This window comes from Octopus bimaculoides, chromosome 4 (genome assembly GCF_046866305.1).
Source record: "Octopus bimaculoides isolate indiv1 chromosome 4, ASM4686630v1, whole genome shotgun sequence".
In the NCBI taxonomy this organism is placed as follows: Eukaryota; Metazoa; Mollusca; class Cephalopoda; order Octopoda; family Octopodidae; genus Octopus; species Octopus bimaculoides.
In genome coordinates this window covers 18,708,059-18,721,378 of record NC_142931.1, presented here as the reverse complement: position 1 = coordinate 18,721,378, position 13,320 = coordinate 18,708,059, and the positions used below count along the sequence as shown (strand labels likewise).

The following is a 13,320-nucleotide window of genomic DNA, read 5'->3' as shown; positions in this document are numbered from 1 at the left end:
TGTGTGTGTGTGTGTGTGTGTGTGTGTGTGTGTGTGTGTGTACAGGGTGCAGTAAATAAACTGATGATTAAATTACGCAAAAGTGAAAATAACACTGACATCCCATTTTAACAGAAATATTTACTAAAATTACATAAAAATATCTTGAAATACTAAAGAGTAAATTTATTCAATAAAATTGCCATTGGCTTCAACCATGGCCTCCAGACGACTTCAGAATCTCTTGCAACTCTTTTGGATGGTCTCCTTGTTTAAGTTGGTCAATGCTGCCATAATCCTTGCCTTCAGTTCATCTTTGGTGTTACAAGTAGTTTTGTTGGTCTCTCACTCAACTGCACCCCACACATATTAATCAAGGGAGTTGCAGTCTGGGGAGTTAGGTGGCCAGATGTTAGGGGTGATGTGGTTGCAGAAATTGTCTGACAGCCACAACTGGGTTCTGCTGCTTGTGTGGCATGGTGCAGAGTTCTGCTGCTTGTGTGGCATGGTGCAGAGTCCTGTTGCCAGCAGCCACCCTCTTCACCCAGAGCAGTACTACCTCCTCCAAGCACATGATGTAGGCCTCCGTATTGAGTCAGAGGCTGTGTGAGAAGATGAATGGAGGCATAAACATCTTGCCTGGACTTATACCTCTGACAGTAACTCTCTAGGTGCAATCCCATGGTCATTCATGACCGAAGGGGGTCCTTTATATATATATGTATGTGTATATATATATATATATATATATATATATATATATATATATATATATATATATATATATATATATATATATATACATATATATCGTCATCATCATCATTTAACGTCTGTTGTCCATGCTGGCATGGGTTGGATGGTGGTAAGCTGAAAGGAAGCACCAGACTCCAGTCTGATTAGGCATGGTTTTCTATGGATGCTTTTTCTAATGCCAACCACCCCGAGAGTGTAATGAGTGCTTTTACATGCCACTGGCATGGGTGCCATTTGTGTGACACCAGTATCTGCCATGACTGCAATTTTGCTTGGCTTGATGGTTCTTCTCAAGCACAACATAATGCTAAAGGTCTCACTCATTGCCTCTGTGAGGCCCAATGCTCAAAAGGAACTCAGCCACTTTGCCTCCATGAGGCCCAACGCTCGAAAGGAACTCAGCCACTTTACCTCTGTGAGGCCCAACGCTTAAAAGGAATTCAGCCTCTTTGCCACCTTGAGGTCCAAAACAGATAATTATATTAAGTAACAAGAAAATGGATTTGGGGTTAAACTTTATTCTGTAAAATGTTTGCTTCAACCCATCCTGCTATTGTCCTTTATGTGTTGGACTCTGTTCAACATGTTGTGTTGCATCCATTTTGCAGTCTGGGTCTCATCAGGTACATCCATAAAGTTGTGTCTCAAGATCTTTAATGAAACACAACTTTATGGATGTACATCATGAAACCCAAATGCAACACAACATATTGAACAGAGTCCAACACATAAAGGACAATAGCAGGACAGGTTGAAACAAATGTGGTACAAATATCAAATCCATCTGCTTGTTAATTAATATAATTACCCCAACAGACACTACAGAGTACCTTAAGTAGGTCCATCGAAAATATACCATGACTGCAGATGACAACAGATAGCCTAAACTGTGCCAGTGTTTTATTCAACACTTTAGTTCATTACCTATTAGTCTAAACATTATAATTATATAAACAGACAGATAGACAAATAGATAGATTGACAAAGAGATAGATAGATAAATAGATAGATATAATTGAAGGTTTTTGATTCCCAAATATTTAAATATATTTATTACTTATGAAGGTCAGAAATATGTACTGATGAGAAGAAAAAAATAAAAATCAGAAACTAAGAAGATAAATTATTTCCTTACTTGATGTATTTTTTCAGTTTCAGCTAACTTCTCTTCCCAGGTCTTTGTCATTTCTTTGATAAGTTTTTCAGATTCTTCAAGACGATCTTTCAGGTCAGGTGCTTTCATGCTCTAGAAAAGAAAAAAATAAAGAATGAACAAATGTTTATTTGTTCATAATTTCTATTCATTTAAAACATTTTTTCTAAGTCCATTTTTTTTTCTTTCTTTTTTTCTCAAAGACAAAGTTCTTCTTCACAGTATTCAAAGTCCTATTTTTAGGAAAGTAGGATAAAGCATGATCAATGTTAAACAGCATCACCAACAAGAGAGATTCTACACTGGAGGTGGGGAACCTTTTTAATCTCATGGATGAATTCCAGGTAGTGAAAAGTGTGTGTGTGTGTTTGCTGAGAAAAAACATGGATGTATCATCCTCCTCCTCATCATAATTTAATGTCCGCTTTCCATGCTAGCATAGGTTGGGTAGGTTGACAGAAGCTAGTATGGGGCTGCACCAGGTTCCATTGATGTTCTGACATGGTTTCTTATTTCTTTATTGCCCACAAGGGGCTAAACATAGAGGGGACAAACAAGGACAGACAAAGGGATTAAGTCGATTATATTGACCCCCAGTGTGTAACTGGTACTTAATTTATTGACCCCGAAAGGATGAAAGGCAAAGTTGACCTTGGCGGAATTTGAACTCAGAACGTAGCAGCAGACGAAATACCACTAAGCATTTTGTCCAGTGCGCTAACGTTTCTGCCAGCTTGCTGCCATGTTCTGACATGGTTTCTATGGCTGGAGGCCCTTCCGAACGACTTTACAGAGTGTATTGGGTGCTCGTTACATGGCATCGAGGCCAGTATCAATTCTGCTGTGGTGGACAGGTCTTCTTGAGTACAGCAAGGCACCAAATATTTCAGTTCTTTGTTATCTCCTTCGTAAGGCTCAGTGACTTGAGATTGGCTTTCTCTACAAATTCATAACTATGCAACTTCTATTAAATTACAACTTTGGCTTTAAGGCTTAAGGGCTTTATTAGGGTTTTTCAACATGTCCCAAATTGGAATGTTGCTGAGAGTTTCTCTGCTCTAAGTAATTGCTGAATCTGCTAGAAACAGTAGCCAAATTTCCCAGAAATGACACCCAAATGCTTTCAGAAGTGAAAGATGTATTATGATAACAGTCCTCGATATGCAATACAAGAGCAAAAGAGGGCGTCTATTATGGATGAAACACCTTGGATTATACCTCTGCTGGTTAGAGTTAGATTCTTCAATGGGCTTAATTGCAAGGAATGCATGCTGAAACATCAACACAAATCTTGTTTCTTCTTAGTCTCACTTCAAAATGGCTCCCTGTTCATTCTGATCATCTTTTATACTATTTCTCAACTGAAGAGCTGCATTGATAACCTGGCAACGAACACTGGAGTTGTTTGCCCTTATTTCATACACTTGTTGACACAACAGTCAGGTTTGCCCCAGGGTCTAAACAACAGTAATTCATCAGGTTTCACTGATTCCTTTTTATTTCTAATCTCACAAAAGCCAGACATAAATTTTCAGCTTTAATTTACTGAGCATCGTCACCATTTCACACTAATGGGTTTCATTACAGTTTACTCTCTAACATTAGCAATAACCGTAATATAATAACATACTTTCTGTTCAATCAATACGTAAAGATCAAGAGATTAAATATCCAGTAATTACTGGTTTCAATTTGAAATGATATATTAGAATAACAAAGTAAAAAAAATAATAATTTCATCGGAAAAAGTCAACTATTCGTTAGAACTTCTCAATAATTGCTGGTGTATATTTTTTTGTTCCAATATATTTGGATGTAATTTGGATATAATGAATTTTTTGTCACCTGAAGAAGTGGTTATATGTGCAGACTTCAGATACGACATACATGGCATTAATGGAACACACATACACACACATGCAGATGCAGGTATGGCTGAATGTCAAGATGTCATTTTGGGTTCAGTCCTACAGTGTAGTGCTGTAGAAAAGTGGTCAGACTAAGGCCTAGAGAATGGATTTGGTGACCGAAACAAACTAGCTTGTTGCATGTGTGTGTGTGTGTGTGTGTGGCTGTGTGGTAAGAAGCTCACTTTCCAACCACATGGTTCTGGGTTCAGTCCCACTGCATGACACATGGGAAAATGTCTTTTGCTCAGGCTGACCAAAGCCTTCTGAGTGGATTTAGTAGACGGAAACTGAAAAAAGCTTGTTGTACATGTGTGTGTGTGTGTGTGTACATGTCTGTTCCCCACCCCCTACTTGACAACTGATGATGCTGTGCTTACACATGTGTAACTTAGCAGTTCAGCAAACAAGAGAAGACAGAATAAGTACCAAGTTTAAACAAAAAAGAAAAAAAAGTACTGGGCACAATTCATTTGACTGAAAGTTCTCCAAGGTAGTGCCCCAGCATGACCATAGTCTAAAGACTAATATGAATAAAAGAAAAAGAAGACATATTTATATATATATATATATTCTTTTATTCTTTTACTGGTTTCAGTCATCTTGACAACAGCCATGCTGGAGCATTGCTTTTAGTCGAACAAATTGACCCCAGGACTTATTCTTTGTAAGGCTAGTACATATTCTATCAGTTTCTTTTGACGAACCACTAAGTTACAGGCACATAAACACACCAACATCGGTTGTCAAGCGATGGTGAGGGAACAAACACAAATACACAAATACAGACACACACACACACACACACACACACACATATATATATATACAACGGGCTTCTTTCAGTTTCTGTCTACCAAATCCACCCACAAGGCTTTGGTCGGCCCGAGGCTATAGTAGAAGACACTTGCCCAAGGTGCCACGCAATGGGACTGAACCTGGAACCATGTGGTTGGTAAGCAAGCTACTTACCACACAGCCACTCCTGTTTCTGTATTTATACACAGACACACACATATATATATATATATATATATATATATATATATATATATATATATATATATATATATATATATATATATATATACATATACCTACTATAATGAATTATTAACAAATATGTATTAGTATTATAAACATTAGTAACGATAAAAGCATTTAATATTTCAATTTGATTCCTAACTATCATCAACTAAAGTTGAAGTTACAGTTGTACCAAGCATTAGCTATGAAAGCCTTTCCAATTATTGACAATTTGGGAAAGCAAATTAGACCCATAAAATAAAATAAAACCATATACTCCGTCCTTAAACATAAAAGAATGGTCACTTCTGATGGAATAAGTCTTCAGATCTCTGCTGTATCTATGGTAACTAACGTCAGATGACACCATATTGGTAGACATATTAGGAACTTTATGACATATCGATATTGGTGTTTATTGTCAACAGAAATTGGAATACATGAATAAATGTTGCTCATGAGAGAGAGAGAGAGAGAGAGAGAGAGAGAGAGAGAGAGGGGAGGGAGATGGAGAGGGAGGGAGAGAGAGAGAAGAGGGAAAGTGAGAGGCATTGGCTTGTCTTTCTGGAATTCTAATATCAGTATTTCAGAATGAGAAGCAGAAGCACAGGTGATATACTAACACCCCACTACCAGCATTTCCACCAAATCCATAATAATTGATGAAAGATGAGTATGAAAATCAATCTGTGTTTACATAGAGGCAGGTAGGTTCAGACAATCGTGACATTTGTACATGTATGACAACAGAAATATTACCTTTACTGAACAATAGCAGCTGTAGTCTAGAGAGGTGGTTTAGAAGGGAGATAATAGTGGAACATATGAAGTGTTACAAAAAAGCCATGTGTCAAAAAAAAAAAAAAGATATTTTCAACACACACCGATAAAGGGGCTTCTATGTGGTCACTAAAACAACTAGAAATAAAAGCCAAATATATTCACTACTATGTTTAACTGGGAAGAAAAATAATGGGTTGGTCATTTAGTCTTAACTAGAACACTGTGGATGATGGACTTAGTCATTTAGAGAGTTATTTCAAGAGAAGATAAATAGGATGTAACAACAGAACATTTTGCAAAGACTGACATGTTAAACTTAGTTTCTTAGCTTTATGGTTTCTTAGTTTTATGGCCGGGGATAAAGCGATAATGTTTCAGATTTCGGTTGGTGATGGAAAGGAAACTAAGTCTTGACAGATGACAAGATCATTTAAAAGTAACAGTTGATTTATAAATGGAAAAATATCAAAAGAAATAATATTTAAATGTAAAATAATCACTAAATACTTTACAAATACACACACACATACATACCCAAGAAGATATGTATGTAAAGAAAGAAGTGAGCGTTGGTGACAGGAAGAGCATTCAGCTGTAAAAAATCTGCCTCAACATGGAAAAGTGGGTGTAAATGGTGATGATACACACACATGTATATATATACACACACACACATATATGCATATTTAGATGTGCACACACATTTGTTTGTTTCTTCATTCATTTTCACATCTGTCTTTCCATGCTAGCAAATGTGAAATGAATATATTAATGAGACATAGTTTCACTGCTGGATACTCTTCCTGTCACTAACACTTACTACTTTTCTAGACAAGCTGGAAGACTACATGTTGCATCTACATATGATTTTTGGCTTGGTTTGTACAGAATGTAGTGGTTGCATTTTATCATGACACCAGTCCTCAGTACTAGAGAGGCCACCATATCCTCAACAAAGCCCCTCTGGACCCTCTGTTGTCTTAATTTATTCACCCACTGCCTTACAGAGTGTGTTGGGTGCATTCTGTCATAGCACCATCACTAGTGAGGTTGACTGTATTCTAACAGACTGGTCATATTAAACCAGTTTTCCTCATAATCATCTGCTAGAGTTAACACCACCATCACTACATGTAAAAGATCAACATTTGTTACATGTCTAGTATAGCCACACTCACACAGTTATACTTTCTACAGGGCAGCAAGCTGGCAGAAACGTTAGCACGCTGGGTGAAATGCTTAGAGGTATTTCGTCTGCCACTATGTTCTGAGTTAAAATTCCACTGAGATCGACTTTGCCTTTCATCATTTCGGGGTTGATTAAATAAGTACCAGTTATGCACTGGGGTCGATATAATTGACTTAATCTGTTTGTCCCCTCTGTGTGTAGCCCCTTGTGGATAGTAAAGAAATAACACTTATACTTTCTACAATAGAAAATGCAGAGAGATGCAGTGTCTGGTAGAATATCTTCTTGATGGTTATTAAGTACTAGCTGACCTTATGGAGTAATGTGGACTAACCCCAGCCCAATATATTTGATAGCTTTTTTCTGCCAGAGTGCAAGTCGAGGTGTCTCAAAATCTAGGAACACCAGAAAGTAACTGTCCTTTGTTGCACTCCATTTCATCTTTGTTGAGAAAATAACAATGCCTGGTTGTGATGTATCATTTTACCATTTTTGTCAATCTCATTTACTTTCTTGGACATGTTTCAGGGCGGAATCTTGGTCTGATTTTAAGCAGCTTCTGCTGAAACTGCCATTATCTTTGTTCTTACTGCTGTATTTGTCATTGTTTAGCTGTAGGTCAATGTTTTGGTAAGAGTCATTGACACCCCTGGAGGATTGGAAGAATGGACTAGCTGAACTCTTATAGTAGTGGTCAGTAGTAGTCAGACAGAGCATTTCGGTAGTCTCGTGAACACATTGATTAAACCTCTACTACATAATTTATCTATACCAATGGCCCAGTGGTTAGGGCAGCGGACTTGCGGTCGGAGGATTGCAGTTTCGATTCCCAGATCGGGCATTGTGAGTGTTTATTGAGCGAAAACACCTAAGCTCCACGAGGCTCCAGCAGGGAATGGTGGCGACCCCTGTTGTACTCTTTCGCCCCAACTTTCTCTCACTCTTTCTTCCTGTTTCTTGAGTAATGCTGCGATGGACTGGTGTCCCGTCCAGCTGGGGGGAACATATACGCCATAGAAACCGGGAAACCGGGCCCATGAGCCTGGCTAGGCTTTGAAAGGGCAACGTACACACCAACCTGTGCCAAGGTATAGTAGTCAATCGTGACCAAATATGTTCCAGGTGTGTTTATCCTGTCACTCCTTTCTCTCGAGACATCTTTTCGCAGATGTGTGTATAACAATCTGATGTTTGTTTTAGAAGTACCGAAGACTACAGCAGTGGGATTTGATTTCAGAGAGAACTGACTGCTATTTCTAGCAAGAGAAGCAATCATGTTGTAGTTCCCTCATTGGCTTTACATCATGTTTGTTATTATTGCTTTGTTCTTTGTTCATTTTGTTGTTATTGTTGCTACCCTCTTCTTGATAGCAGGCTGAAGCCTCTCACACTGGGGGAGTAGGCTTCTACTTCTACTGCCATGCGTAGAAAAACAAACAAAAAAGACCTGCCTTGTCAACGAACAATAACTGGAACTCAAATTACTCTCTGCTTCATAAGGGAGATGTTCCACATGCATACACACGCACAAAAAGACAATAAAAGATTCTATCCAGTTACTAAATATGATACAAATTACAATAAGATAATAAAAAGCAACTTATGTTCAATGGAACTAAAACATCTTCCTCTGCATGTCTCAGCTAATAATCATTAATAATAATAATAATAATAATAATGATAACAATAATAATGATGATGATGATGATGATGCAATAAATATAGCTAAATAACAAAAAAGAAAAAAGCTGTATGCACAAGGCGCATAAATAAAACTGGGCTTGGTGCTGAGAGAGAAAAAATACATAAAGGGAGTGGTGGGGGGGGGGGGCAATAAAAAATAACAAAAAAAAAAAGGAAAAAAAAAAAAAGCAGAAGAGATACTGTGTTCTGTTAAGAATATAGATATCCAACAAGTAAATATAGCTTGATCATGAAAATCTTTAAAAACGCGTTTTTTTTTTAAAAAGGTAAAGAAAAAAAAAAAACTGCTTTGGTTGCATATCAACAATATAAGAAATAGCTGGAATGTAAATATTCATGTGATTCATATATATATTATCTATACTTCAAATGTAGATAATATTGTTATATGTTTTATTATCTATACTCTTCAAGAACAGATAGGCTCATGCCATTCTGGTAAGTTTTTGCCAAAGCCAAATCCACAACCTGGTTTTCATTGCTATTCAGAATAGTTTCACTTAAATTCACGATTGCCAACACTGCACAAATCCCCACTTTTAATGTTATTATGAGCTAACGAGGGCCCCTCTAAATGGTTGCTTGGCCTGCTTGACAGTAGCTTAAGCACACCCTACCACAAAAAAGAAAAAGTAAGATATGCACAGTGCATAGCAAAAGCATGACTGTGTGATTAATAAACCTGTGTGACAGCCATGTGGTTCTGGGTTCAGTTCCACTGTAAGGCACCTTATGCAAGTGTCTTCTACTATAGCCTCAGACCAACCATTGTTTTGAATGTGGATTTGGTAGATGGAAACTTGGTGATTTACTTCCTTGGTCTTCCCTTCTATTAAACTTTCCTCTGTTTCCGAAGAAGAGCGCCTGCTTGAAACGTTAAACCATCTTTCTTTCCTTTCCTGAGCGTCAGCTAATACATTACATGTACCACATCCTCGCGTTGAAGTTCTTTTGTGTTTGTTCTTTTTGGATTTACTATATATATATCATTGTCATTAATGTCAAACTACCCATGCTGGCATGGGTAGTTTGACAAGAGCTGGCCAGCAAGAGAGCTGCACTGGGCTCCAATTGTTTGTTCTGGCATGGTTTCTATGGCTAGATGCCTTTCTTGACTCCAACCACTTTACAGAGTATACTGAGTGATTTTTACAAGGCATCTATCTATCTATCTATCTATCTATATATATATATATATATATATATACATGCATGTGTGTGTGCAACCTAGTCTTTTGACCTCACACAAGGGTTGTAAGCAAGCATCACCATCATACAATTGATGTTTATTTCCTGTCTTCTGTGGAAAACATTACTTTGCTTGGAAACAGGTGAAGGTCAACAACAGGAAGGCATCTGGTTGTAGAATATCCACTTCTACAAATCCTGTCTAACCCATGCACATGTAAAGAAGTGGACACTAAATGATGAGGATGATGATCTCATTGTCTATTTTTATTGATTATCCATACCATGTGAATAATACAGATTCATACCATGATACAAATAATTCCTATATACCCATTTTTCTTTGAATCAACATTTTTTTTTATTAAATGTTTTTTTTTTTTTACATTCAGTATTTACATTTCATGACTGCTAAAAACAGCAGCTGAATTTTTTGCAAACCACATCTACCATCTCAAGAAATGGAAGAAAATGTGTAAACAAATGTGTATTAATGGAATGTTAAGTATAATTTAGACAATAATGAGATTTTCACAGCTTGAACACCTTCAATCATAGATCTGCTCAATAAGGGCTAACTTGAGGCTAAACAATAATATTTCATTGTTACATAGTAACGAACTGTAACCCACATATTTCATAGTCTGACATGATAGGAAGTCATAGCTTTTGCATAGAATGATTTTCTACTTCATCTTTTATCTTTATCTTTTATGTGTTTCAGTTACTAGACTGCAGCCATGCTGGGGCACTGCTTTGAAGAATTTTAGTCGAATGAATCAACCCTACTACTTATATTTTAAACTTGGTACTTATTCTACTATAATCTCTTTAGTTGAACTACTAAGTTATGGGGACATAAACACACCAGCATCAGTTGTTAAGCATTGGTGGGGGCAAACATAGACATAAAGACACAGACTGACAGACAAACAGACAGACACGCACACAATGGTCTTCTCTCAGTTTCCATATATCAGATCCACTCAGAAGGATTTGATCAACCCAAGGCTATAGTGGAAGACACTTGCTGAAGGTTCCATGCAGTGGGACTGAACCTAAAACCATATGGTTGAGAAGTAAACTTCTTACCACACAGCCATACCTACACCTATATCAACAAGTTCATGATGAATTTGAAATATAAAATTTTCTGCAAAATAGCAGTAAGGAAAAACACAACAGGGACAGGATAATGGACTTAACAGCAACAGGCATGCCTGTGTGGTTTAACAGTTCACTTCACTCCCTCCCCCCTGCATGGCACCATGAACAAGTGTCTTCTACTATGATCTTGGGCCAAACAATGAATGAATTAGGTAGATGGGAACTGTGTGGGACCTCACAACCCTCACCACATTGTGACTAGTGTCTGTATTTTTACATCTCCACAACTTAGTGGTCCAACAAAAAGGGGACTGACAAAATAAATATCACACTTAAAATAAGCCATGGGGTAGATTTGTTCAACTAGACTCTTCAAGACAGTGACCCAGCTTGATAACAGTCCACTAACTGAAAACAAATAACAGAATATGATATATCAATGTATAAATGTACCACAAGTGTAGTGAGAGAAACTCTTTACCTGAGCTTCGCTGAGTTGGTTACGTAATACAACAACTTCTTCTCTGAGCTCTCGAATGATACGAGCATTGGGGTCTTCGTTTACCACAGCATGGTTTATAATTCTCTTTGCACGGTCAGCATAACGCAAAGTGGAAAGTGTTTCCTCATAGTTATCTGCCGCTGGGCTCACAGTAGCTACCATCACAGTTTTGCTGTTACCACCAAGGTTGTCCTGTAAAGAAATGACTCACATTAGCACAATGAAAGCTTCTTAGCTGTAAATTTCTTTAGGTTAGCTATAGCATTAGTATAGTTTTATAATCCATAAAATAATTTCTCTTCAAATAAACTTATAAAACTGTAGGCTATTCATGTTTATCACAGTTTTTTCAACTTCATTCAATCTTTCTCCAAAGTTAACAGAAAATAAATATATATATAATAATGATGATATATAAAGAGAGATCTTCTTGAATTAAAATAACCTCAAAGAACACAACTTCCTCTGTATAGATTACCCCATAATGTGTGTTTGAAAAGCTGTAAACAGAGAAAGTGCTAAACACAAATTTCTGTTTTTCTAAGATTCTTCTACATAACTAATAATTTTTAATTTAAGAAAATCTTTCTTCAAATATTGTGACTGTATCATGAGAATTCTTTCTAAAAACGTCTTTTGAAATATACATATATATATCAAGACAGTAAATTTTCAATAAATTTTGCAGAAAAATAAGATTCAAAGTAATGGAACAAACATGAAATTCAGTTCTATATTTAAGAGATGAGGAATTATGTATATTATTACATTTGACGGATATTTGTCCTCATCTTGTTTGTTGTTAACACAACGTTTCAGCTGATATACCCTCCAGCCTTCATCAGGTGTCTTGGGGAAATTTCGAACCTGGGTTCTCATTCCTAAGGTATTTTTTAATGTTGTTGTAGTTGTTATTATTATTATTATTCAGGTTGCCGCCTGGAATCGAACTCGGAATCTTGGGGTTAGTAGCCCACGCTCTTAACAACTACGCCATATGCCCGTATGCGTAGTTGTTAAGAGTGTGGGCTACTAACTCCAAGATTCTGAGTTCGATTCCAGGCAGTGGCCTGAATAATAATAATAATAATAATAATAATAATAACAACAACAACAACATTGAAAAATACATTAGGAATGAGAACCCAGGTTCGAAATTTCCCCAAGACACCTGATGAAGGCTGGAGGGTATATCAGCCAAAACGTGTTAACAACAAACAAGATGAGGACAAATATCTGTCAAATGTAAATAATGTAAATAATAAACATGAAGTTATCTTTAAATTTTACTTAGAAAATTTAAAGAGAGAGAAAAAATACCAACAGAATAGTAGAATCAATAAATATATACATATAGACATTACCTTTAGCAGCCATGTCAGGACAGAGTCTCGGTATGGTACAAATTTATTCTTGTTCTTCCCAGCAGCTTGGTCAGCTAAAGCTGATATAACTAGACCAAGTGTTGTTAAGGATCTGGAAAATAATTAAAAAAAGAAATACAATTTAGAGTGATGTGCCAGCATCAGAGTTTGATCCTCAAAAGAGGAGCAGTTGATAAAAAAGCCAAACTCTTTGTGCCTATCTTCACCTGTGGCCATGAGATAATTACCAAAGGTGTGTGATCATGAATACAAGTGGATCTCTGAAATAGTGTTAATTGACAGAGTGCATAGCTCAAAGATCAGAGTGCCTCTCCAGGTCAAACTGCTGCTACTTTACATTCAGGGCCCACAAATCCAGTACTGCAGACATGTGGTCAGTATGTTGCAGGAGAGAATTAGTAAATGGATTCTTCAAACCAAGCCATCTGGCAGGAGGCCAAGGGTTGACCAAGAACGAGATGGCTGGATAATATCCATAGTCTCAGTTGGTTACGCTTGGAAATCCAGTTGAAAAGTGTAATGACAGTTCCTTCTGGTAGGGCCATACAGAAGAAGTGCCCAAGGACTCTACTCCCATGACATTTTCAAGAATATTGGGTAGAGAAAATAGATGGATGACTCTTACTCTTTTACTTCTTTCA

The 13,320-nt window shown here is 37.0% G+C and overlaps 1 protein-coding gene across 50 annotated transcripts in view; it reads right to left on the bottom strand.

Moving 5' to 3' along the window:
* The window catches only part of LOC106881370 (kinesin-like protein KIF13A), a 692,738-nt gene that overhangs the window by 217,205 nt on the left and 462,213 nt on the right, over positions 1–13,320 (bottom strand). For all 50 annotated transcript variants that reach the window (XM_089350407.1, XM_089350417.1, XM_089350419.1 and 47 more), the window contains 3 exons: positions 12,659–12,770; positions 11,274–11,486; positions 1,871–1,981 (listed from right to left, as the gene is read on the bottom strand). In XM_089350407.1, the coding sequence (XP_089206533.1) occupies positions 1,871–1,981; positions 11,274–11,486; positions 12,659–12,770 (436 nt within the window). The remainder of the gene's footprint in view (positions 1–1,870; positions 1,982–11,273; positions 11,487–12,658; positions 12,771–13,320) is intronic.